Source organism: Oenanthe melanoleuca, chromosome 2 (assembly GCF_029582105.1).
Source record: "Oenanthe melanoleuca isolate GR-GAL-2019-014 chromosome 2, OMel1.0, whole genome shotgun sequence".
NCBI classification, from domain to species: Eukaryota; Metazoa; Chordata; class Aves; order Passeriformes; family Muscicapidae; genus Oenanthe; species Oenanthe melanoleuca.
Window position 1 is genome coordinate 125933547 of NC_079335.1, and position 25670 is coordinate 125959216.

The window sequence follows — 25670 nt, forward strand, 5'->3', positions numbered from 1 at the left end:
ATTTTGGATGAAAAGTAATTTTGGCTCAAATCTGAAATTCATTCATTAATCCTACACATCCTTTATCAGAATCAATTTTTACCAACAGAGCTGACAACATGATTTAAAAGGTAACTATTGTTATGTCAGTGATTGTTTAGCAATTCTTACCATTGTGAATGGGTAATTTGTTCTCCCTTTCTCCTTGAAGAATTAAGAAAATTTGCAGAGACAAAATGACACAGAAAGGCAGAGCAGAGGAGAACAAGCAAAGCAGAGAGAATGGAAAAGAGATTAGGGGAGATACCTGAAGAGAATCCTGGTTTTCAGAGCGACTGACAGGGGTATAGTCATGAAGCGAAGAGCTGTGCAGAATACCCATAGAAGCTGAACTCACCATGGAGGTGCCATGTCTTCTACTGCTGCCACCTTCCTGAGTGTCTGGGCAATCAAAACAAAAGCCATTGAAGAATCAGCAAGGAAGCCTCCTCCACTATGATTTACTGACAGAATCTCTTCCTTTTGGATTCTAGTTGTGTAATTTTACTCCTTTATTCACTCTGAATTAAAGAATCCAAACCACTCCTTCCACATCAGCTCTTACACAGTGCTGAAACACCAGTCCCACTATTCTAGGAGTGACTGCCTGGCTCATTTGTCCTTTCTGCCCTCAATACCCTTCTCTGTGAAAGCATGGGCTATGGTATTGGGAGCATGGGCAGAAGGGGCAAAGTGCTTCTAAGGCACATATATGACTTGTGGAAAGCCTTGAAAATTACTGCCTGCGGACACAAATACAGGATGCATTCACAGGTGAATTACAAATCACGTTTGCCCATTTCTCTGTTCTTTCAAAGACAAAGCCTCAGCTGTAATGTTAACATTTTAATAATTTTTACTGTAACATTGCAGCACAATTAAGAGTAGGTTGTTAGTGACAGTGTTGTTTTCTTAAAACCAACAAAAAATAGAAGCAAGATGCTATTTCCAGAAGAAACTGCCCTGTAATAAAAATAAATGTAAATATTTTGACTTTGGAAAATGGAATTTTCCACTTCAAAACTCAAAATGTGACAGACTGAAATAAAATAATATTCTCTTGCATGCTTTAACAGTGTGCACTTGGCCATCACTACTATATCCAAGCATTCAGTCAAAATCTAGTCCTTGAACCAACAACACAGTTTTGCATTTTATTTGTAATAGGGAAGAACCAAAGTTCACCAAAATTTTGATTACTTTTTCTAAAGTAAAGGATACATGTGACCCTTTCTCCTCAATAAAAGTTTCTCCTTTTGCTTTTAAAGAACAAGCTGTGTTAAGTTCATGAGAGAGAGCAATGAGAGTTTGTGCAGCACGGCTAAGAGACTGGGCACACAGAGTGCAGCTCTGCAGAAACAGTGCCACTGTATGATTTGTATTCAAGCTATTTCTGTACCTTTGCTAAGGTTCTAGCAGAATTGAGCCAGCCCAGACAGACAAGTCACAGAGACACCTAAAGGGACTGCACTACCAGCCTCAGAAGAGCAGCACCCTGGAAGTCACAGCTCAGGCCAACTTCTTTCCTGGCTGCCTTTGCCAATACAGCTGCTGAGCAGAGTTTTGGAATACAGCCTTAGGACATTCTTCCACAGGCCTGTAGCCTCTATATTCTATGCACAACTCATTCTTTTCATTGGTGTATGTACAAGTGACCTTCGAAATTTCTTCAGAAAAGCAAACCTGTGCTGGACAGCTGAGAAGTTGTTAGTGGGAAGATCAATGCATTTCTCTTTTAGAACAGCAGCAGCCACAGTGAAGTCAACAACACTTTTAAGATCATATTAAAAAACTGCAGAGACAAGCCTTTATGTCGTATCCTGGAAAATACAGCAATGTATTTGAAACTTCTTTAAAGTGTATCCACAGAAGAACAAACACTGTGGTCACTACTAGTGATTCCTGAAGCAGGAAGAGAAAAAAGGCAGCCCAGAGAGGTCCATACCTAATGTACTCTCACTGGGGTCATCAGGGTCTGGAGTATTACTCAGCAGACTGTGCATGTCTCCACGCCGACGCTGTCTGTGCCTCCTCCGATACTGAAATTCAGCATATTCCTGCATAAACCAAAGGTTACAAAACACAGGGCAGCATGCAGTACTCTTTTTCCGAGTAACAAGCACCACATTTTTATAAAAAAATGTGTGATTTTATATGTTTATTATAAAATCACCTGCTTTCAAAAAAAAAAAAAAATTGCAAGTTGTATCATGCGCTTAACATAAATAACAAAAAAATCCAAGGTAATCCTAAATCTATAAAACAATGAATTAGCAAAAAAAAAAATACTAGATGTACTACCAACATTTTAATACTTGCAATCTCCTTTTTTAACAATTCCAAGAACACATTTCTTGTTTAAAATCTTTGATGCCAAACTTTATATATGCACACATTGACACACTTTTTAATAAATGCATACCCAGTGATTTTAGAACATAAAAACAATTGATGTGAATTAGACCAATAGATTATCTCAGCATCTCTGCTGCCAGCAACTGTCAGTAGAAAATAACTTTGAAAAGACTACAGAAAGCTGGTAGACATATACTGGGACTTGATAGACTTTTCCCAGACACCAGGACACTGGCTCCAGAATTTCGTAAGCCACATCTGACACTCTTCTACTGGACAGTCTATGATGGATTTTTATTCCATGAATTACAAATCTCCTCTACTTTGCTTAACTCAAACTGCTAACAAACCATACCATACAGATTTGAACTCCTGCAGCCTGTATTTTCTCATATTGTGTGTGCTTAGATAGTTTATATGGCATTTATGGAAAAGACTCTTTACCACATCAAGCTAACATCACAAGGGTTAATTATTTTAACACTTGCATACAATTTGCATATCTTTCCTAATATGAAGGAACTAGTTTTGTGCTCAAAGGGAAATTTCCAGATATATTTTCTGGTATGTCCAGCTGACACTGAACCTGACTGTAATTTCAGTTATTCATACAGACAAGGCAGTAAGACTATGCACATAGGTACTCGCTCTTCTCTTCAGAAAAGAATATTGTTCTTTATTTCTGTGAGCTCCAAGCTGGGAAATCTGTAATCCAAAGGATTCATTTGAACAAATGAATTGGGAAAGGTAACAGTACCATTAGTTTTCCTTTCCTATGTTAACTCTTTATCATCAACATCTAAACATCTCTTGCACAATGACCTTATTGATGTAGATGGTATTATGAGAGTATGGCTTTTTTCATGAACTTTCTCAGACCAAGTTCTTACTCATAATGACATATGCAAGACAAAAGGAATAGTCACAAAATCGTGTGTGGGCAGATTTTCATCCATGGAAATTTAAGAACATAAAAAGTAGCTTTATTGGACCACACAAAAGGTCCATTTAGCCCAATATTCTGTCTTCAACAGCAGTTAGTAGTATATGCTTGTTATTCTATGGAACACCACAAAAAAAAGCAAACATGAAGTGATTCTTCTCTAAAATATTCTTCCAGCTTTTAGGGATCTCACAGATTTTCTAAATGCAAGTTGGAGCCTCAAACAAAATCAAATCTTGATATAGAACATTATAACTGAATTATTTAAAAATATATAAGTATATCACTCTGAATCAGAAAAGGAATCATGGGAAGTGATCATTGAACATCATGATTTATTCATCATACCATCTTAGCTCTCATTTGTTTGCAATAAAATAATTCATTTTACCAACAGCCAATTAAGTTTTGGTTGCTTATCAATCTTAGAAAGAGATCTTAATTACTACTTATGAAATCTTATTTCTTATTACATAGAACTATTTTCTACATGTGAGCAAAAGAAGTTTAAATTTTGTTGGGAAAGGACATCTTGGTTTCACAGGGTGTTCTACAATAACCAGCATTCCTTGCTAAAACCAGCAAGATTTTGTTTTCTCTAATAATCTGCTATACACAGTCATTCTACTACTTGTCAGTATAAGTACAGCTCTACATAAAATACTTTGCAGTGAAATTCACTAGAACAAACAAAGATGACCATAATTAATTCTATAAAATTCATTTAGCATAGGTGGTTGCAAGTATTCATGATAGCTACATAGCAAAGAAATCAACTTGCATCACACAGTGCCACATTTAGGCAAATCATAAAAACTCATAAGCAGATCATCTAAGCACAGCTGCAATTGCACCTCCTGCTAAACACATTTCTTACCAGCTTTTTCTCATAGCCAGTTCCACTGATGATACAGTAATAGCACAATGAGTTTGATGTCAGATGTGGGATTATTTCAAAAGAACTAAAGGAACTGGACAGGAGAAGCAGCTGATTTTTTGTAGAGAAGCGAGCCATTTTCTCACCAGCGTGATGCTCACCAACAATAGCAAAGGAAATATATGGAAAAAAGTACATGGAGTTTTCTAAGATGTTTAAAAATGACTAGCTAGAAAGAAAACAGCAAACAAGGAAATGTTGAAATGAAGTTTCCTTCATGACTGAATGCTTTAATCTAATGTTCTCAAAACATTAACAAAAAATTAAGATGATAAAGGAAATCTTTATAGGAAGCTTCCAGTTTTTTAGAGCGGAGTCTTAAAAACTACTTACTCTTTCCCATATACAGATCATAGAATATTAATTTAAAACTTATAATTTTCATTCTTGGCAAAGTAGCAGAAATTAATGTCATTTGAATATGCAATTTCCATCCTGCTTCAATACAAAACAATAAAAATATATATTTGAAATATTTAATAATATTTAGGAGTATGCCTGCATGTTTTGTTGGGATTGTGAGAGAGGATGGAAATTTCTTAAGATGTTTTGTCAAATTCTGCTGAATTGATATTGCATTCAAAAGTAATCTACACAATTTATTACTTTAAGGCTCTCCAGTACACAGACAACAGTTTATATTCAATTTTAAAACTAGTTATATACTTGGAAAATGAATGTGAAATAGCTTATCTAATGCCACCTTAGATAACAACATCCATGTCAGAGGCATTGTTTAGAGTCATTGCACAATTCGCTACAAATATATTTCCTTCTATTGTGAAATAAATGAAATGGAAAGCTTAACCGACTTGAAATGCTTTGACTCAAGGAAGCTCTTCATGCAGATTGTGATCATACCTGTGTTTCTAGCATATGCAGAACTAAGTTAAAAAAAATTAAAAAGAAATAGTTTACCTCAGGGGATGCAAATCCTAAATACTCCCAATCCCATGTTCCACCAGCAAAGCTATAAAATGGAAAGATACATCATCAAATTTAGAATTAGAACAAATTATGAACAACCTCCCGAGCTTCAAAACCTACTGAAATCTGAAAACTAGTGCAATTGTAGCTCTCTAAACTTAACAACTCTTCCCCTTTATTTCTTAACTCAAAATTAATTTTGGAAACCCTACTGTTAAATTGTTGACTATTCCAGAACTGCCTAGTGTGTTTAGCAAAGACACTTAAGAGATTTTTGAAGTGTACCAGGGATTTAGGGACATCTTGATGAAAAAAAGTAAAATGGAAGCCATGAAATCTAATCATTAATTAATCACAAATAGGGAAGCAATTTAGGTTGCAACACACACAGCAGTGATCCTCAAAAAGAAAAACATGTTTTTCCCCAAAGGCTGTAATTCCACAAAGATGAAATGTCCAAGAAAATATCATTATCACAGTGATTTACAACCACCACACTTTGCAGCTACCAGATAGAGAACAGCAGTGGATTCACCCACTTTGGCAGCTGTCAAAAGAACTTCTGACTTGTGCAGACTTTTGGGTGGATTACCTGCGCCTGGGTGCTTCTGGAGAGTCTGCAGGAGCAACCCCACGGGCCACAGAGGCCAGGAACTCCTGTCGCTTCTGCTGCACCAGACACGCTGCTCGGATGATTTTATGGCGAGGTGTCCGAAGGTAAGGCCTGTTCACTTTCTGTGCAAGGTCTTCAGTGACCATTTCTAGGTCTGTCTGCAAGAGTTCAGAATACAGAAAAAACAGTTTTACAGGGAAATGCAAATCAGGAAGAGCTCCATAAATACTGAGCGGAATGATATCAATTTTCCTGAAAATACCTTATGAAATACCAAAGTACCCCAAAATACCTGCCCCATAGCCTACTCTTCTACTGGCCTACATTCTGTCCTCCAGCTTGGAGCAGGATTGCCTTGCACTCTGAAATATTGAACATCTTCAAGGGACCTAAGGGACAGGAAAGGAGGCAGCAGTCCCAGGTACTGCCCCAGTTTTGCCTCCTCCCAGATGCCAAGCACACCAGAAGGGAAAGAAAGAGAGAGAAGCTAGAGAAGGAGATGAAGACTGAAGTTAAATGTTACCCTTCCATCTGTCCTTTTCCTTTGCATAGTGAAATAAAAAATATGCTACTTTTTCAAACTTGGCTACAAATATAAAACAGGTATGTCAGTTTTATACTATAAAAATGGCAAAAAGATACTGATAACTAATATCAAAGAAATAAAGTGTGATTAGGAATGTAAAATATATCCATATATTACCTGCATAAGTTCAAATATTTCTTTCTTTGTGCTTTTAGGCTCCAGAAAGAATCCATATGGATAAGAACACTTAAGAATGCGGCGAGTTTTCAGAAGCTCTTGCACTGCATCTTCAATGAATGTGGTATCAGGACAGCCTCCCTCAGCTGCAATATGGAACAGGCATTGGGAAAGGATTTTCCTGATGTCAGCATTACTTTTGTGCATATCAGTTAAATATTTTGCAAGTAAAGAGCAGCAACTTACACTGTTCTTACTAAAAGAAATAAGCACAGAACATTAGCTTATACCTTAATAATGCCTTCTCCTTGAAGCTTTGGAATAGGTAAGATTTACTGTACATTTAACTTTCATCCAATGTTTACAAATTCTAGTACTGGAGGGATGACATCATACAGCAGATTTAATGTGAGCACTATCCAAAAAATAACAGCTTAGCCATGACTCTGTTGATGTTATTTCAAATCAAAGGCACGGATCATAGTAAATACTTACTTCCACTTAGAGCTCTACTCAACTGCTCCATCTTTTCTTTGGCTGTTTTTAGAAGGCGCTGTTCCAACTAGAAAAAGAAAATAAATAAAATACTATAAGATAATTATTTTTAGATTAATAAAATAGAAACAAACATCAGTAAAAAAGGCTTGACGCACACCTGGTAGCTAAGTTCATGGTTCTTAAATCTTGTATAATAGTGCATAAACCTATCAAGCTCTTGAAATCTTCTATGCTTCTTTTCAGCCTGGAAAATAATGGAGAAACAAAAGAAACCAAAATAAATCTTATAATTTAATACAACAATCACCATTTGATATAATTAAATAATGAACTGTTTCTATTCAGACTAAATATAAAATATTGTACACAGTGATGAGTGCCATGTAAGTAGAGAGACAAAATTAATATTTGAAATTCACAAAGCTGCAAATACTGCAGCCAAAGAATTGATACACTGTCAGTGTCTGCTATTTAAAGCAACTTTCCAAAAGCCAGAATTAAGGCATGTCTTCTCTAGTGCACAGTAGCTAATTACAGGACCAGCATGCTCATTTCACAGAAGGAAACCAAGTCACAGAGAAGTAAAATGACTTGAGTAAAGTCACCAGTGGTTGTTAGCAAAGTTAAAAGCAGAAATCTTATGCATCCACAAATAAGTAGTGTTTTCTTTCTGTCTCTGATATGTTTAAGGCTGTATTTTTCCTTTGGAATTCTGGTTTGGAAGAATTTTGATTAAACTTATCCTGAATGGAGAACTGCAACCTCAGTGCTATTTTTCAAATAGACACATTCCTTTCTTACCTCTACTGTCATCTCCTTGGACTGCTCCTCTACATGCTGAATGACTTCATAGCGAGTGCATCTGTAGTAGCCTCCAGTGGAAGAGCTGTGCTTCTTCCATTCTTCTAAGCATATCCAGCAAAAGTCATATTTGCACTTCAGAAAAAAACACGAGAAAGGAAAAAAAAAAAGAAACTGAAATTTCTTAGATTTGTAGTTAGACATCATTATTCCTCCATGGACAACTTAATTAACAGCATTCTGAGTGTAAAAAATTTCTGAGGAGCCTCCTTCCTATTGTATTTACTCAGGAGATCTGTTTATCAAACCATGTCAGTCATTATTTTTGTTCCTTGGATCATTAGATTGTGCTGGATCTACAGGTTAAGTTTTAAGTGGAGGAAATAAACCAAATGGTAAATACAGCTGATCAGGCCTGTTTTTTTTGTTATTGTTTAAAAAACAGTCCCATTTCTTTAACCAACACAGAAACTATTTATGAGAAACAATGAATTTTTTTCCTAATATTACTTAAAAAACATGAGTATTGGTGGTTTTGTTACATGGTGCTCCTGATATGAAGTATTGGTAACAACTACTAAAGCAAGAGAGAAGTCTGAACATAAACTTTGATGAGTGATTACTTCCAGAGGAGCCTCTTCTGCACTGACTGAGTAAAGTGCTTTCAAATTAGGTAAAACCTTACAGGGAGGTGTAAGGTGACTTATTCAGGCTTCTCTGCATCAGAGAAGATCAAACTGTTAAATATTCTCATTTCAGCAGCGAGTTCTCAGCTAGTAAATTTCAAAATAACTGGAAGCTATTTATGGATGGATAAGAAAAAGACTTCACAATATTTGGTGAACCATGTTTATTTTATCTGTCTTATAGATGAGGAAATAAAATTTACATTAATTAATATTAAGCCTTGAGTATTATCAGTAGCATTTGATAAATTAAGATAAGATAATAAATTAATTGCATTTCTTTTCTCTTTGATAATTTTAACCTTTCCAGGAATACCTACTCCATACCAGATGTGTTTGTCTGTAGTTATTTTATACATTCACTTAGATATATTAGAGGAAGGAATGAAATCTAATTCTTGCATTGTACTTTTGCTAATTTTGTCTCAGAAATCAGTAGTGTCTTTTTTTCTATAAAGCAATAAAGACTAGAATATTTCTTCTTGTAATTGTGCTCATCTTTCTTGTTTTCAAACATTTTTTAAAGCTGCTGGCTTATAAAAATTGTGAGAAGTGCTGAGAATGAAGTACAACTGTATATAAAAGTGTTGAGTATCACTGCATCATTTACCTACCATTCAAACTCATTCACATTCATTATAAGAAAAGTCATTACAAAATAATCAAAACGTCATATGAAACAAGGTGTTTCACAAGCAACTGAACGAGTTAAGCTTGACTTCCTATTAATTTATGTCTATATGCTCCTACTGCAACAATCTCAGCTCTCCCAAATTATCTCCCATCTGACTACTCCATTATATTTATCTTTTAATCTCTCATATCTCCAAAAGCCTCCTCAAAACCCAAGATTCACACAGTGTTCCCAAACCCTCCTCCCAGTATCTCAGTCTCATTAGACATTCAAAACCATATCAGCTATTGCTGTACACCTCCCAAACCCAAATTCATTTTCAAGAAGGGCAAGAAGGACAACCCTGGAAATTACAGCCTGTCAGGCTAATTTCAGTGCCTGGTAAAATCATGGAAAATATTACTCTGGGAGGTACTGAAATACACCTGGAGGACAACACAGCCATTGGTCACAGCCAGCACAGCTTTATGAGGGGAGGTTGTGCTTGTTGAACCTGATTCCCTTCTGTGACAGAGTTCAGCTGAACAAGGGAAGCCAGGTGATGTAACCTTTTTGGACTTCAGCAGAGCTTTTGAGATTCTCTCACAGCTTCCTTCTGGCCAAAACGTCCAGCACGGCGCTGGATAACCAGCACTGTGCTACGTGATGGCTTCACCTGGACACAGGACTGGAAAGAATACTGAGTTTGCCAGTGACACTGAACGGGCAGGAGCAGTCCACTCTCTTGAAGGCTGGAAAAGGTTTTTCACCCAGAGGGTGGCTGGGCTCTGGAACAGGCTCCCCAGGGAAGTGGTCTCAGCACCAGAGTTCAAGAAGTGTTTGGACAACGCTCTCAAGCACATGCTGTGACTCTTGGAGAGTCCTGCACAGGGCCAGGAGTTGGACTTGTTAATCCTGGTGGATCCCTTCCAACTCAGCATATTCTATGATTAAGTCCTAAGCTCTGTTTTATGTGTCTTCATGATCACTGAGCCTTGTATCATCATCACCTGGATTTAACAAATCCCATCTGCTGCCTGGCTGTGGTTTGAGCCAAGCAATACAGGTAATTTCTGAGCAGGTAACAGCTGGGTAAGTATTTCAGCTTCTCTCTTGGTGGCAGTACAAATGAAGTCTCTGCACCAAACAGCTACCAAGTTTCATGAAACTTGCAGCAATTTATTATCTATGAACCTCATCCTGTTCCTTGAAATCAAAGTAGCCATAAGGCTAAAAAATAACTACAGATGGTGGAGTGAGAGAGCAGGTCTGTGTAAACCTTGCCTCATTAAAAGCTGTACTCATAAAACAGCAAGAAAATGCCAGCTTAAGTACAGAAAACTGGATTTTATGAGTAAGGAGTATTGTCTTCCACATCAAGGTACATGCTAGATGCCAAGAAGCAGCCACAGCCCATCAGGTAGTGGGCTTGAGCAGACCTCCCTGCAAAAAAAAGGCAGAAGCTCCATCAGAGATTGTTACTTCAGCAGAGGAAGCAACAAGTGAGGTGACCACTATTCCTTGTGTCCAAGCCCTGCAATGATCCTGAGGACACCCTTCCTCACCAGGCTGAGGGAAAGCAGCTGCTGTCTGCAGAGATTTCTCCATGACAAAAGAATCTGACTGGTTTAAGGACACTTCAAGCTGCCTATAAGCTTTAAAAAAGCAGAGACCTCTGGTTGTCAGCTGGTGCCTTAGAATGACACATTATCTACACTCATCACCGTTTATTCTCCATTGTCTTCTCCAGCCTGAAGCCACTTTGTTCAACCGAGCTCACTGGCAACAGCTGCAACAAACATACCTTACAGAGTTTTTAAAAGTATGGAATGTGTGAGCTCTTTTCCAAATAATTTAAGATAAAAAACCCCAAACCAGCACACCTGGCATAAATCAAAGTGTAGGAGAATGTTCTCTGCTGCCAATGATACCAAAAGGAAGCCCCAATCTTCAATTTGTATCACAGAGAGAGAATATGTGACAGTGACACTATAAAGAAAATGGGATCTGCATAGCAATAGAGAGAGATATGCACATTTACAGAAAAATAAAGAGAATTACTTTCTAAATCTGTTAGCCTTTTTTTATAGGCCAACTATGTCAATGTTTGCTACTTTCTTATTTTTAATGATGCTCCTCAAAGAGGTAATAGTTATAGAAGATACTTCTGACATAAATAAATAGTTTTCTAAATATGCTGCTTTTAACTAACTTGAGTGAAAAAGCATTTTCAAATGATACTGAACTCAAGGCAAAAATATTTTTTCTATTTTGGTAGCACAGTGCAAACTTGTGACTAATTTTCTGGCTGCTGTCATCAATAAATTTCCTTTGGAATCACTCTGCTGTCTTTTCATTCCTACTGATTAATTCCTGTTTACAGTTTTCCACCTAAATTTCTCTGCTTTGTTGCTATGTTAGAGAAATAATGCAAAAGAAAAATACAGTAAGGCAAAACCTTCATTAGACCTAAACCTACCTTACAATCTTACACCTGCCAATTAAAACTGTTCTTTCTCTTCTACATTATCAACAATGATTAAACCATCAATTATTCTGCTTCAAACTATTGGTAATTATTCTTAGGTGTTTATGAAATTTCAATCATTATAATGTACACCTGTCAGCCAAACAGATCTCAGTAAATATTAAACACTTTCTAAATACATGTAACCTGCCATTTGCTCATTATCTAATTCTTGCAACAGGTTCCACTAGCTATCAGGCATGACCCTTCAGGAGTTTTGGACCTCTGTGATCCTAAAATATATACAGGACAAAGCCGAATTCTGATTCCTCAAGAAATCCCATGATGGCTCCTTCTTACCTTTGCACACTGCATGTGGTTGCAGCCCTCATTCTTCTGGATTGGAGACTTGCAGTTGGCGCAGGGTTTGGAGTTGGTCAGTAACCACAGGCAGTTGGCAGCATCCTCATAGGCCTCACTCACTCCCACAACTTTTTGAGGGTGACAGGAGGATATGGAGCATGCAAAAACACAGAAGTTAAAATTGTACTTGTGTAATATTTTGTGAGAATCAGATTAGGAATGATGCAAGTTTCCCTATTTCTTGACAAAATATTGAAGTTTTTCCTGTTATATATTTCTCACATACATTTTATTATTATATTTTCTAAATTATAGATATATAATGCTGATACACTTATTTCAATATATCTCCACAACATCTATTTTAATACAAATTTATACACAGTATATGTGGCAGTTACAATATACAAAGGGGCAAATACATATATGAAAAAAACAGGTATAGTTTGATATAGTAGGGTGTATTTTGCCTCTTTGTAAAATTTTCTGTGATTACCAAAATATTTATAATGTACTATGGAAAGGCTCTGAACTGTGGTAATCAAGCCAGTATGTATTCAAATTGCTGTCATCTTTACTTTTTTTGTTAATGTTGACTAAGAAAATATCTGTCCTGTGTAAATCCAACCTTTATTTTTTTTTTTAGTAAACGTTATATATCATCAAGCCATTTCCTACAACTCCCTTGCAGCTCACCCTCAACCTTACTGTTATCACCTCTTGGCTTGAATTAGTTTTAAAGCAATAAAAATCTTCAATTTTTATTGAAGATAAATATTCAATCATGGGAGCAGACTGGGCTAAAAATCAAAATTGGACAGGGCAAATGAAGTTATATACAGGAATAAATTGACTAATTAATGAAAAAAAGCTTTAAAAGGAAGGGAAGGAGTTTTGCATACCCTGACAGAACCACACAGGTATTTGTGGGGAAGAATGTTTTACAAAGAACAGTCTACAATAGTTCTGCAGTTAAAGTGTAAACAGCCCCTCATTCAGGAGTATAATTTTCTTCCCCTTTTACCCCATTTTTCAAACAATGTTGAAACCAGTTTTTACTTAATGCAACTAAAAAAAGTCAGATTAAAACTAAAATATCAAAATGGCAGCAAAACACCCGTGCCCTCCCTGCTGGCCCTGCACAGCTCTTACGTTCTTCTGGTTTCATTTCAGATATTTTCTGTAGCCAGTCCTTCCAGGTCTGGCAGTCACAGGGTTCATGTGCTTCACCAAGACATTCCCTGAAAAAGAAGGGACAATTACTTACAACTCAGAGATTTAGAATTAAAGTCAAAATTGGTTCAAAACCAAACCAAACTAAAACAAAAAAAACAAAAAAAAACCAAACCAAACCAAACCAAACCAAACCAAACCAAACCAAAAAAAACCAAAAAAAACAAAAAAACAAAAACAAAACAAAACAAAACAAAAAACAAAAAACAAAAACAACAAACCAAAAAACAAACAAACAAACAAAAAAAAACAAAAAAAGAAAAAAAAAAGAAAAAAAAAAAGAAAGAAAAAGACATGCTCAGAATTTAATTATTAAGTCAGGAAAACAAAATCCAGCTAAATAACATTGTTTTAAAATACACTTAGACTACTTGCTCACAAGCATAGATGACCATTATTAATAAAGGAAAAGGAAACTTCTTAAAATTACAATATGAAATACATCAACTGGCTTGCAGTTTGTTCTTATACCTGGGTATTATTGTAGTGCCACAAAAATGCTCGTATATTTCCTGTGATAAAGGTAAACCAGTGTTTATCTGAAAGTAGGTAGTTTGCTCCAGCAGAAATGTATTTTGTGTAGAATTATTTGCATCCAACCTTTAACTAGATTCAAGCTTTTAATCTAGAACAAGATCAAAGCCCTTCAATACCAACACTAAGTATTTATGGATATTTACTCCTTCCACCAGAGTCTCTTTAAATGGGGGCCTGAACTTATTTAAATGGACACATTGGAGTAATGAGTCTCTTGAGCTTCTCCTGAAGTTCCTACAAGGATTAAAATGGCAGTGATTACTACATAGTGGCAGCAGATACATGCCTTCCAGATGGTGCTTCAGTGTGGATGTATCAATATGCACTCCAGATTTGTAATAGCTCCTTTTTTTTACTGGAATGGCAGCAAATAGCCTCAGACATCTGCCATATCAAAGCAAATGATTTCAGATGGGCACCAGCTGCATCAGAGCAGACACAAGTTTGCTGCAGGTCCAGTGGTGAGCTGCTCTCTTGCAGTGCAGGTTCAGAAGCTACGTCAATATTCTTCTGATTGCCCTTGTGCACATTTTAAGCAGGAATTTAGGAACGATGAAAATGTTATGGGAACAGTTTTGAGCATTTTTTCCCTTAGCTAGTCTGCTAACAAAAAAGCTTAAATTCAGCACACATGCATCTCTGGTTTGGACTTAAGATCTTAGCTGGGAAAGATTGTACTTGAATGAATAACTGGTCTGTAATAAGGTGATATCAGCCTTGGTTGCAAGTTAACACTTTTCACATCTGTGGGACAGTAGGACACTTAAATCATTGACTTCAAGAGTGCCAAGACCCTCTCACAGTATATAGTATTTATTGCCAGAAAGGACTGAAACTAACAAAGATTTAACAATTGGCAAGCTCAGTTTTAAGTTAAAAGCCGACTGACTAGTCAATCTTTTATGGGGGGTGGGAGGAGGGTCATGTGTCTTTGATACTTTCAAATTTGTAAATTTGTGGATTTTTAATGAAGTTCAGTCATATCTATATATAAATCTTTATATCTATATGTGACAGTTAAAACAATTGTTCAAGAACAACTTCTCATGGAAGAAGTTCTTTCCTCAGCCTGCCCAAAACCAAGCATTTTTATGCTGGGATGTCATTTTACTAGAGTAAGAGCATTGAGCCTACTGTTCATGAAAGTTTTTATGAAAGTTGTATTTTGGATAGACTTCCTGACAGCAGTGAATGAAAGGAACTAACATTAAGCAGCTGTGCCAATTAACAGCATGAGCCTCCCCAGATGCCTTGCTCAAAACTCAGCAGGATGATTTATTTGAAGGCACAGTACACACTTATTAAAATTGTAGCAGGTTTCAACACAACAAGTTAAAATTCATGGAAGGGCTAAAAACATCACCAAAGAAGAATGTAGTTCTGGACTTTTCCCCTTTCATGATAATATATTTTGAACCAAAACAGCAAAACACTGTTGTAACTTATAACTGGCATCCCAAGTGCACCTGATGAGTTCTTGCTCCTGCAGAATGAGACTCTGCCCCTTGCCCTTATCTAGGATGAAAGCAGTGAGGACTAATGGTACAAACCTAAGTGTGCACTGCCTGCTAAGACTATTTTCCACAAGTGTCAGCTTGCTACAATTCCTTGTGCTTCTGAGACTGCATAGAGGGGGTTCTAATATGTTGAATGAATCTGACAATAAATTGATGTAGGATTTGTGCACAGTTTTAATGTATACTACATTTAAATAATTCAGAATGCTTTTTCTGAAAGGGAATAGAATTTTGTATTTGCCACAATTGGTTACATTTTGTTGAAGATGCTGTTAGAGTTGCATAATGAAAACTGAGTAAATTCTAGGGAACTCTGAAGAGGAACATTCCTACTTCTACATCAAAAACTAAAAAAAAAAAAAAAGAAATTTCTCAAGAGAGAATTTTCTTGCTTTTATGAGCAGGAAGGCTATATATATGAAAAAAGGTGATTACCTAGGGGTTAGTTTTCTAACACATAAATTTTGAAGAATCTCTTACTAAATGCAGCCTCAATTGCTATTACAATATCTAAACAGTACATTACCAGGATAAAACTTACAGAACTGACATAAATATGGGACTGTGGGATGTACTGATTGAAATTTAAAGAGACTAAGCTAGCTCCCTTTAAATACACAGTAATGATGAAAACTCTTGAACTGAGAATACACTTCTTCTCCAGAGGAACTCATCCATGCATAGAGTTTTTGTACAGGAAGATTAGTGGGGTGTCCTTAGCAAATGGTTCTGATTTCAGGTACAGCATGATGCTTTTGTTGCTAGCAGAACTTTCTTACCATTGCTGAATCTCTATTCACTTTTGTGGGGATGAGAAAAGAGGCTTTGGAAGGGCCCTTCTTGGACATTTTGTTGCTAACATGAGGTATTTTTCAAAACCTTAACTGAATTTGCTTGTACAGTATTTAAAAGCATTAATGTAAAAAGATATACAGAAATATTATCAGGAGACATAAAAACTCCCATTTCTCCTAGAAGTTAGTCAGAGGATATTTTCACTCTCAGAGAACATTCTAAGGAGCTAGTACATTCAGTCCAAAGGAAACAGAAGCTGCCATTGTCTGGAGGTTCATGTCAATATGACACTGAAGTGGTCTCAGATTCCTTCAGGTTAATAGAAGAACTGATTCTTTATCATCAGAAGCAAAGATGGGAGGATGGTACCTGCTTGTGGAATAGCACTAAGATTTATTGTATGTTCATTGGTAGAAAATATTTTCTGGTTTGTTCCCATGGGATTTGTTTGTTTCTGAGTTTTCCATATTGTAAATAACCTTTTGCCAAGAAGTTCTGTTCTCTTTTGTAGTTGTTTCATTAGGTCTGTTTTCTTTTTTTTTTCCCTTCTTCTTTCATTCATAAGGGGAAAGAACTAAAATCAGAAGCATCTTTCATTAAGAATTATGATATTTGATGTGATTCTAGAAGAATTCAGAAAGAGCTAAACATTGCTGGTTTTCTATACTACAATAGAGAATGTGCCATGTTTTGATTATATAACTATCCAGAGACAAAAATCCCTGTTCCAAAATCCCATTTCTCCTCTCTCCCCTCAGAACAGAACATCACAACACTCCATGCTGTTTTGCACCAAACAGAGCCAATATGACTACTGGATTATAAATCTTTGCAGCACCCCAAAATATTACAATATTTTGCACATGAGGTTATTTAGTGCATGGATAGAGGATAATATGTTCATATACCATTCCTTACTAATGTCTGCCACACTCTTGGTGCCATCTGGGACTTTTTAATTAGTCCCTGAAATAGCAGTGACTGAGAGTTTATGCAGATGCAGGTAAGTTTCTGGTACTAACCAGCAGAATAGATGTCCTTTTCCACAATCTACTGCAGGGGCTTTCAGCATAGGGAAGCTAAGTGTATCTGATCCTGTTGAATTTGACCCTTGTCTTGTCAGCCTTACTGCTCTTTCACAGCCAGGTATAGGACACCATTTAATAGCTGGATTATTTTCAACAAAGGCCTGTGAGGAAAAAAAGAGAAAAAGAGCAAAATATTGTACCACATAAGATCAGATTTCATCCTTCACATAAAGCAATCTGTATTCATAATCCTCCTTTGAAGGAACAAAGCCTAAAACTGTAAGGACAGTCTCGTAGCTACAAGGACAGACTTTTAAATATAGTTCTAGAAAGGGAATAATTTAATTTCCACTTGTTTTTAGTAACAACAGTACTTCAGACTTACATTAAGAAAGAAATTACTTACATTCCAAACAAAATGTTCAGTCTGTGCAAGTTAATTCCTTTGTGATGTGGCTTACAGTAAACTTTTACTATATAAATATTGGCAATATACTCATTAACAGAACTGTTTTTTTCAGTTGGAAAGAATGAAACCCTTACTGATTCAACAAAAATCTCACAATGAACCAGAAATCAGAACTAGACTAACTCAGTAATTTATTTCCCATCTTTACTGGCTAATGTAACAGGCCTTCTTCTGTATAAACTGTATCTAATAAATGAGGAGAAAAAAAGGAATTTCCACTACTTTGCTTCAAACCTATTCTGATTACCAGTCACTTGAAATAAAAAATGCAAAAGATGAGTCAGATCTGGTAATTTAATTTGCATCTTACTGTGTACTAAAGAGACTTGTTGCAAAGAAAGTACTGCACTGTAAATGAAAAAATATTTCTCTACCTCTGCCCTGCCACCACTGATAAAGCAGCACATTTCTCAAGACTAGTTCATTACTATACTAGTATAAAAGAAGAAAGTTGAATTAAAAGATTGCTTTTAAAAACAAATTGCAATGATGAAAACAAATACATTAAAATAATACATTAGAAAACCCAGGAAAACCAAATCAAGCTCTTCCAACTCCTCTACCCATATACAGCAGTCATGTCAAGCATACAAGGAAGTTTTTTAAAAGGAAACAGATACTATTTCTGAATGCAGTAAAAATAATCTGAAAGTTTAAAATTTCAGGTTGCAAACACAAATAACTCTGACTGGTTAAAACCTTCATATCACCTGTTATAAAAATGAGTTTGATCAAATTATTTTATTAATGCATTATTTTATTAATGCACTAGGCAGCATACTGTGGAACTATGGCATTTCTACTTAAGGAATATATAAAATGATTTCTTGTTTTCTCTGTGGTACAGCAAACATTGATATTATGTTATATAATACATATTTGTTTATGAATTTCTACTTGGAAAGTTACAGACATATTGCAGCATTTCTTACAGAAGCTAAAAGTTCCTTTTTATAAAATGGCATAGAGTTCAAGAGTACAAGAACAGTTTGATAATTTACCTTAATGTCAAATTGAAGGTATCTCTTGTCCATCTCCTTGGAAACCACACTTTCTATGATGTCTACAGGCACAAGCTGGAAACAATCATATGCTGGGCAAAAAATGTTGTGAGCTTCACCCTCCTGAATTTTCAGATTCAAAAATCTGCCAGAATTTTGCCAGTCAGTATTTGTGAATAAAAAGTAAAAGTTAAAAAGCTGTTGAGTACTTTACACTATGTTCACAGGTATTCACAAAGATTACTTTTTAAACAGAGAATAAGAACTACCCCTTTCTGCTCAAAAGAGCTACAGATTTGATAAACAGTATAATTAAAAAAAATAACAGTGTCATGGATCAAATGTGAGCATCATCAGCAATATTTAGCCCTATGTCTGTGGTTTCCATCCTTGCCATTTATCAGACAGTTCTGCAATGTTTAATTATACTGAGCATTACTTCTACCTTAAATCAGAAACAGAATATGTAAGTGTAATTAATATAGGAAATAATTAATTTAATAAGCAATTAATTTCTATAACTGTGCTAATAAAACTAGTTCTGTTTTTGGACACAAATGTCTAAATGGTGACCTTATTAGTCCCTGACCACCAGAACACAAGACAGAACAAGCTCAATCTGCTGAAAGCTGGACTTTAACAGCTGCTGTTTAGTTTCAAAGCTGTAACAGGCTTATTAATCTGACATCAAGGATGATACCATTCTAACTTTAATAATTGAAAAGACAGGCAGTTATTTTAGGGTAGTCACTTGAGATCCTTTAATAGTTAAGGTAGAGATACCTGTCAATTCATCCCATCTTAGATTCATATCTTAGAGCTGGGTAACTCAGTCCTGGCTATGCTCCAAGTGACTTAGGAATAACTGGCTCAGAAAGCTGAATTCCACCCTTGTGCCACTGAACTGTGGCTCTGAGCCTGTGGCTCTGAGCTGGGCCCTGTGTCCTGCACAGAGGACACACAGTCCAGCAGCCAAATTAGAAGCACCACGTCAAACCACCAATCTCTTAGTAACTCCTACATCCTGCCCAGGGATTTGCAAGGCAGGAGAAGCACAACTAACAATTTTATTGCCTCTTGCTTCAAAGAACTGCCTTTGGAAAGCTCATATGGAAAAGAAAGTGCTCTTCCTTAGCACCAGGCCAATGGGTTCACAGAAATGGGGCTGATCTGCAGCAGGAATAGCTGTGCTGAAATGGTGCTGTAACAAGACACTACAGGGGTAGAGATCAAGTAGTACAATCTCCTGAATGGGGACACAGATGAATATAAAGCACTCATACAGATATAATTATTCCTAGGAAATATGATTAATATTTATATTCCCCTAATTATCCACGTCTGAATTTTTCACTACCATGACTACTCTGACCTATGCAGTAACAAGAGCATTAGATTAATAGAACTTCTAAGTGAAATCTACCCCTCAGTTATTAACCCTCAACATAAAGAAAGAATTTTAATTGCTTTTCTGATTGGAAATGGATTCACAATGCCTAAGTTTAAAATGCTAAACTCAGAGATGGAATTAAGTATGTGCTTAATTTAGAAACTGTAAACCCCAATGCTGCCAACACCACACACACACACTGAACAAAATCAAGAGTAGGCTTATCTAATTACACACAAGCTTAAAACATTTGATTAAGAATTTTTCTTAGTCAGAACCAAAACAAACATTACATAAGCCTAAACCAGCTGGTAACGGTTGGTTGAATGACAACTAAAATATTCAATAGGTTCAACTCTCTGAAACCCAAACAGTACTTTAACATTGGCTGTTAATGATCTCTGTCCTTTCCTCTTCAACATGGCAAGTATGAAAGTTTCTCAAATGATAGAGAAGTACATATACTCACGCCTCCCAGCAAGCTCTGCAGAAATCATGTCCACAAGGCATATCCACTGGGTCTTCAAACACAGAAATATTACACATGCAAATGTCACACTGTAAATGACAAAAATGCTTCTGATTAAGAAACACTCTAAAAACTTTTTGTACTGCTAGCAGAATGAGTTGTGTTGGAAAATCTCAGCAAAAGTTTAAATATGCACTCAATAAAGGAAAAAAATCTAACTGTATCCAGCAAAAAAAAAAGTTATTTAAGCTATAGGAATGGGAAAGATTTGATATCTCTATTTAACTCTCCCAATCCACAGAGCATACTTTGGGCTGCTTTTTGCAGCATCCTTGGAGCTCAGGAAGTGCTGCACCCTGCAGAGTGCTGGAATCTCAGAGTTAAGAGTTATAAGGGCAAAAGGGAGCTGCATTTTTCATCAGTTTCACAGACAGCCAGAAATTAATTTGGAGATGACAGAGGCTACAGGAAATGTTTAGCATCTCACAGAGTCAGGTCTAAATCAAGGTGGAACAGTTTGAGTGTGCAGCAGCAGCAAATACTTTAAGTAATAACATACATACATATTATTTTTTTAAAAAGACTTTTGAGGTTTTTGATCAAAATGAAGAATGAGTTACACTACAAGTGCACCTACACTGCAGAAGTAGGTACTAAAGAACAAATAGCACTGAATACTGAGACCCTTACTCTGAAATAGTTGGAGTAGGGATGAAAATATTCACTGCTTATGGTTATGTGTGGAAATAAATATTAATGTTCTGCAAGAAATACAAAAGGATTTTTCTTTTCATTGAAACAAATACACTGTGAAAATGTATTTCAACTCTCAGTGCATTATATGCATTAATCATATGTGTATATAAATATAATATACATAGGACATTCTCAGAAAGTTAGCCTGTGGTATGCCACTTTAAGAGAGTTACATTACAGCCAAGACACAATCAAAGAAAAAAAAGGCCTTTAAAGTGTAAAACTGAGTGAAGGTATGTATTGTTCCTTCATTCATTTAACCATATTGTCTTGCCAAAATGAAATATTTTACAATTTGACAATGCATTGAAAATAATCTCTATTAAATTTATATGAGCTGTAAATTTTGTTTAAAATGTATCTTTAAAGTAAGAAATTTAATGAATCCATGAGTTCAAACATCAAATAAAAACATTTACTGGAACTGTTTATAAAACAGAATGCAAATGCAAAACATGTAAAGGAGCTTTATACCTTGTGGTGTTATTTTATCTATTCCTTTTAGTTTTCATTTTCCTGACAAAATGAAATTTGATAGTTCAGATAAGATTCTTAAACCAACAGGAACACTAAATGTGTAACTCTGGACTTGGACTGAGACACACTAGATCTGTAATGGCAGTCATTATCCAACCCTGCCCTCCTGGTTTATGGACCACAATGAAAAACAAAACACACAATGTAAAACTGAGGACATATAATCTCCTGTTCAACATTTTAATGAGGAATTATTCATGGACAAAATTTAAGTGCTAATGTAAATAAATGCACAATAACAATATATCTTCTATATAGCTTCTTTTACAGCATTTTACAATTAAAGAAATAAAATATTTCTATGCAGGAATGCAAAAACTTAATTTTGAGATTAAAGCATGATCCATTTCAATGAAAGATTGCATGTAATATTCTAAAAACAATGCTTAGATCATGGAGCAATAGTTTTATAATGCTGCAGCTGTGGATTATTAAAAAGAGAACTCTGTCTTCCAAAAGAGCCACACTGATTTTAATGAAAGGCGCTTTCATATTTCAAATTTGCAATAGCTTTGTAAACCGCTTGAAGCAGCCCACACATAGTAAAAGTAATTATAAGCTTACAGTACACTAGTGGGCTGACATTTCAAAATGCAGACAAAGACAATTTTGTTTTCTAAAGAAAAAATTTTCAAAAGGCAGGGTTCACAGAATTGCGTACATTCGGGGAAATGGATACAATGGAAGTGAACATCCTGATAGGGATAAGATGAAAAGTTCAAAAGAGCCAAATGCACTGATATGACTGTAGCTGTCTAAAATGAGAGTTCGTGAGTGACAGCCAAGGTTAAAACAGTGGTTTATATTTGCCAGGATGCTCAACTGTTTCATCAGAATGTTTAAGGTATCAACTTCTCTGTTCACCACTTTTGCAAAGAGAAACACTTCATATTTTCACAAAAGTATTTTTGTCAGCTCCCTGTCTATACAAGTCCATTAGGTTTAGAAAAACCAGCTGTTTTGCCCTGCTGGCTTAAGATCTATTGATAGATTTACCACAGCTGTCTCCATGTCTCCTGGTGAGGGGCTGATCTCATCAGGGGAGGTGACAGAAGAGCGAGTGGTGCGTGGAGTTCGTGGGGAAGGGAGCGTGTCCCACGCGTTGTATCCGCTCGGAGGCGGCGTCGGCATCTGAACCCCTGAGCGCTGGCAGCAATTCTCTGGGTTACACATCCAGGCTTCAAGTAACTTCTCCCTGTCCCAGTCTTCCAGAAATACAGAGATACAGGAAATTATGCACCTGACAACGTTCACAATATATTTTGCAACTGCAACCTCAAAAGAAAACTAAACAAAAAAAATTAAATATAAATAACTATAATACAGTGTGATTGAATGGAGCTTTAGACATTACATTTCAGAGAACACATTCCAAGATAATACGTAATGCAATGCATTTTTGTAAATAATTACATCACAAGCATCTCATTTCCCTGTAAAATGTCTTAACATTATTTTTGTTATTTATTTACAGCAATTGTAGTAGCTAGAAGACTCAGTTGAAAACCAGAACCATACTGACTTTCACAGACACAGAAAATATAACAGCCCTCACACCACTGAATTTTCATTATTTTTCCTTTCTAGGAAAAAAATAAATCTTTAATATGGATTCAATTTTATCTGTTTTTTTTTTTGGTTTTTTTTTTTTTTTTTTTTTTTGTTTTGTTTTGTTTTGTTTTGTTTTGTTTTGTTTTGTTTTGTTTTGTTTTTTAATGAAGCCGGGAAATACAGGAAGAAGACTACAATCAAACTGGATTACAAGAAGGTTTGTGACTTAATGAGTTTCCAGTCTTTCTATATGCATATAAATGGTGTGTTTCTGGGGGGGTGGAAAAAAAATATCCACCTGAGTGCAAAGAAAATTTCATATATTCTCATTAAATTTTTATTATATAATTAAGTGTTAATGAATGTTTTTCTTTTATTCATAATTAACACTGCCCATTTATATACAAAAAAACCCGAGTGAAACAAAATATAATATATTAAAACTAAATCAAATCTTTCTTCACAATTGTTTGAAATGCATTGTTTCTGATTCCTACAATTAATACTAACAATATCTTCAGAAGAGCAGTTTTTTCTACCAAAAATACTTTAAAGTTCTCATTTAAATATAAATCCATCACATTTCTATACAGATTTGAATCTACATTCATCAACACTACACACAAACTTTAATTTCATAAATGATGAAAAATTTTCCAATTTTTCCTACTGCTTAAAGCAACTGTTTTAAAGTTTGGGGATTTTTTTAAGTGCTGGGCACTCCCAAAGAAACATCACTGTTATTAAACAAAATATGTTTTATTTGTATTGAATTTTACTTTTATAAGGAAAACATAGTTTTCCTATACTGTATTAGTGCTGGGAAAAAAAGAAATGTGTTTTAAGCACTGAACTTAGTAAAAGTATTACCCCCTGTAAAAAAAAATTCTTTGAGCTGCATTTGATTTATTGATCAGGTCCTCACTTATCTAAGCTATAACATATCAGAGGTTAGTTTAATTTCATTAGTTTAAAGATATGGACCCTGAATACATTTACACTTCAAAAATTATAAATTTTATCAGTATTTTTAATACTACACTGAGTTTATAACCTTTCAGAGAAGGGTCTGAATGATGTTACAATACAGGCAAAATTTTCTAGAAATTTACTTGACCTTCTTTGTTGCACTGTATCTTTAAAATTAGCAAGGGTTAAGACATGTCACTAAATGGATCCAATGTGTTCTCTTTACTAACTTATGAGTTTTAGTAAACAGAAGGTAGTTGTATTTGTTGAATTGCCTATTTTTTATCCTGAAATCCATTTCTGTATAATGAACTAAAAGAGAAACAACTTTGAAAAAAAACTTGTAGAAAAACTGTAGTTATCTGCTTTCATGACTGCCACAGTAAGAAATTTTTAATCTTGGCTTTAATTCTACATACTTCTGTCTCTCAGTTAAAAGATAAAGAGGAAAATACTCTTAATGTCAGTGTCAATAAATTAATATATTTGTACAATAGAAGAAAACAAAGTCTGGTGGATTAAATATTATATGCCTGTCAACTATTAAACTTAGTATGATCTAACTTAGTATGATCTAAACTTAAGTATGATCTTTCCAAGATTTTAAAACATGCTTTTCATACCTTGTGTGAATTAAACCAAGATTTCACATTATTCTTTTGTGAATTTCAAGATTTAATGTGAAAAAAATTACAATTTGTCATTTGATGTCAATTCTCTAAACCTCTGTAAATACCCAAGTTATTTCCTTTTCTAAGCTGAATCAATACAGCTACAGGCAAAATAGTTGACTTTCTCATGACTTGCTAATTGTCCGTGCTTCTTTCTGTGCACTGGCCAATTGCATTAAGTTACCAGAGCATCACTAAGGCAACATCAGTAGAATGACCTTTCCAACACAGACTGATTTCTTCTCAGTTTTCAATTCCTGCTTGCTAGATGCTGGCAGACATTTCTCCACAATTTTCCTCACTGATTTTCAACTAATTGAAGACTGAGCTGAGAGTTTGAACAGTATTGCCACAGTTTTCCTCTTCAAAATATCTGCATAGGTTATGGAGTCTACTCAGGCAAATAATTTTCATAATTTTTAGACTTACTGCAACTATTCTGGGAATACAACATAGCATTCAAATATTGCACATATTATAAATACAATGTAAGAATTAAACAAAGAATCAACATAGAAAATATATAAGCAAAGACTGTGCCTTAAATATCATCACCCTGGCACAAGTTCATGTTTACTTAATTCAATTTTAAAATGTTAAAAGGAATACAAATACCAGCTTTGGAAAATCATGTAAAAGCGATGAGTTTCAGGAACAACAACTCCTCATGAAAGTGTAGCAAAAGCTGTGGGTTTGAAACAATGTCTTTCTATTTCACTTTTACCTCTCCCACTGAATTTAACAAGAAGTCCACAAAACTAGAGTGTGAAAGCTTAATCCAGCAACACAGTGATGAGCATGCAAACCATTAACTGCCTGAGTA

At 35.4% G+C, this 25670-nt stretch overlaps 1 protein-coding gene across 5 annotated transcripts in view; it reads right to left on the bottom strand.

The window, feature by feature from the left end:
* The window catches only part of ANKIB1 (ankyrin repeat and IBR domain containing 1), an 88698-nt gene that overhangs the window by 3244 nt on the left and 59784 nt on the right, over nt 1-25670 (bottom strand). For 2 of the 5 annotated variants that reach the window (XM_056482904.1, XM_056482905.1), the window contains exons 6-19: nt 22653-22861; nt 20364-20452; nt 18505-18649; nt 17029-17195; nt 13077-13165; nt 11922-12052; nt 7796-7930; nt 7152-7238; nt 6992-7058; nt 6497-6642; nt 5773-5951; nt 5172-5223; nt 1964-2075; nt 287-420 (exon numbers count right to left, since the gene is read on the bottom strand). In XM_056482904.1, coding sequence (XP_056338879.1) covers nt 287-420; nt 1964-2075; nt 5172-5223; nt 5773-5951; nt 6497-6642; nt 6992-7058; nt 7152-7238; nt 7796-7930; nt 11922-12052; nt 13077-13165; nt 17029-17195; nt 18505-18649; nt 20364-20452; nt 22653-22861 — 1742 coding nt within the window. The remainder of the gene's footprint in view (nt 1-286; nt 421-1963; nt 2076-5171; nt 5224-5772; nt 5952-6496; nt 6643-6991; nt 7059-7151; nt 7239-7795; nt 7931-11921; nt 12053-13076; nt 13166-17028; nt 17196-18504; nt 18650-20363; nt 20453-22652; nt 22862-25670) is intronic. The other 3 variants (XM_056482909.1, XM_056482907.1, XM_056482908.1) reach the window with 3 other exon arrangements.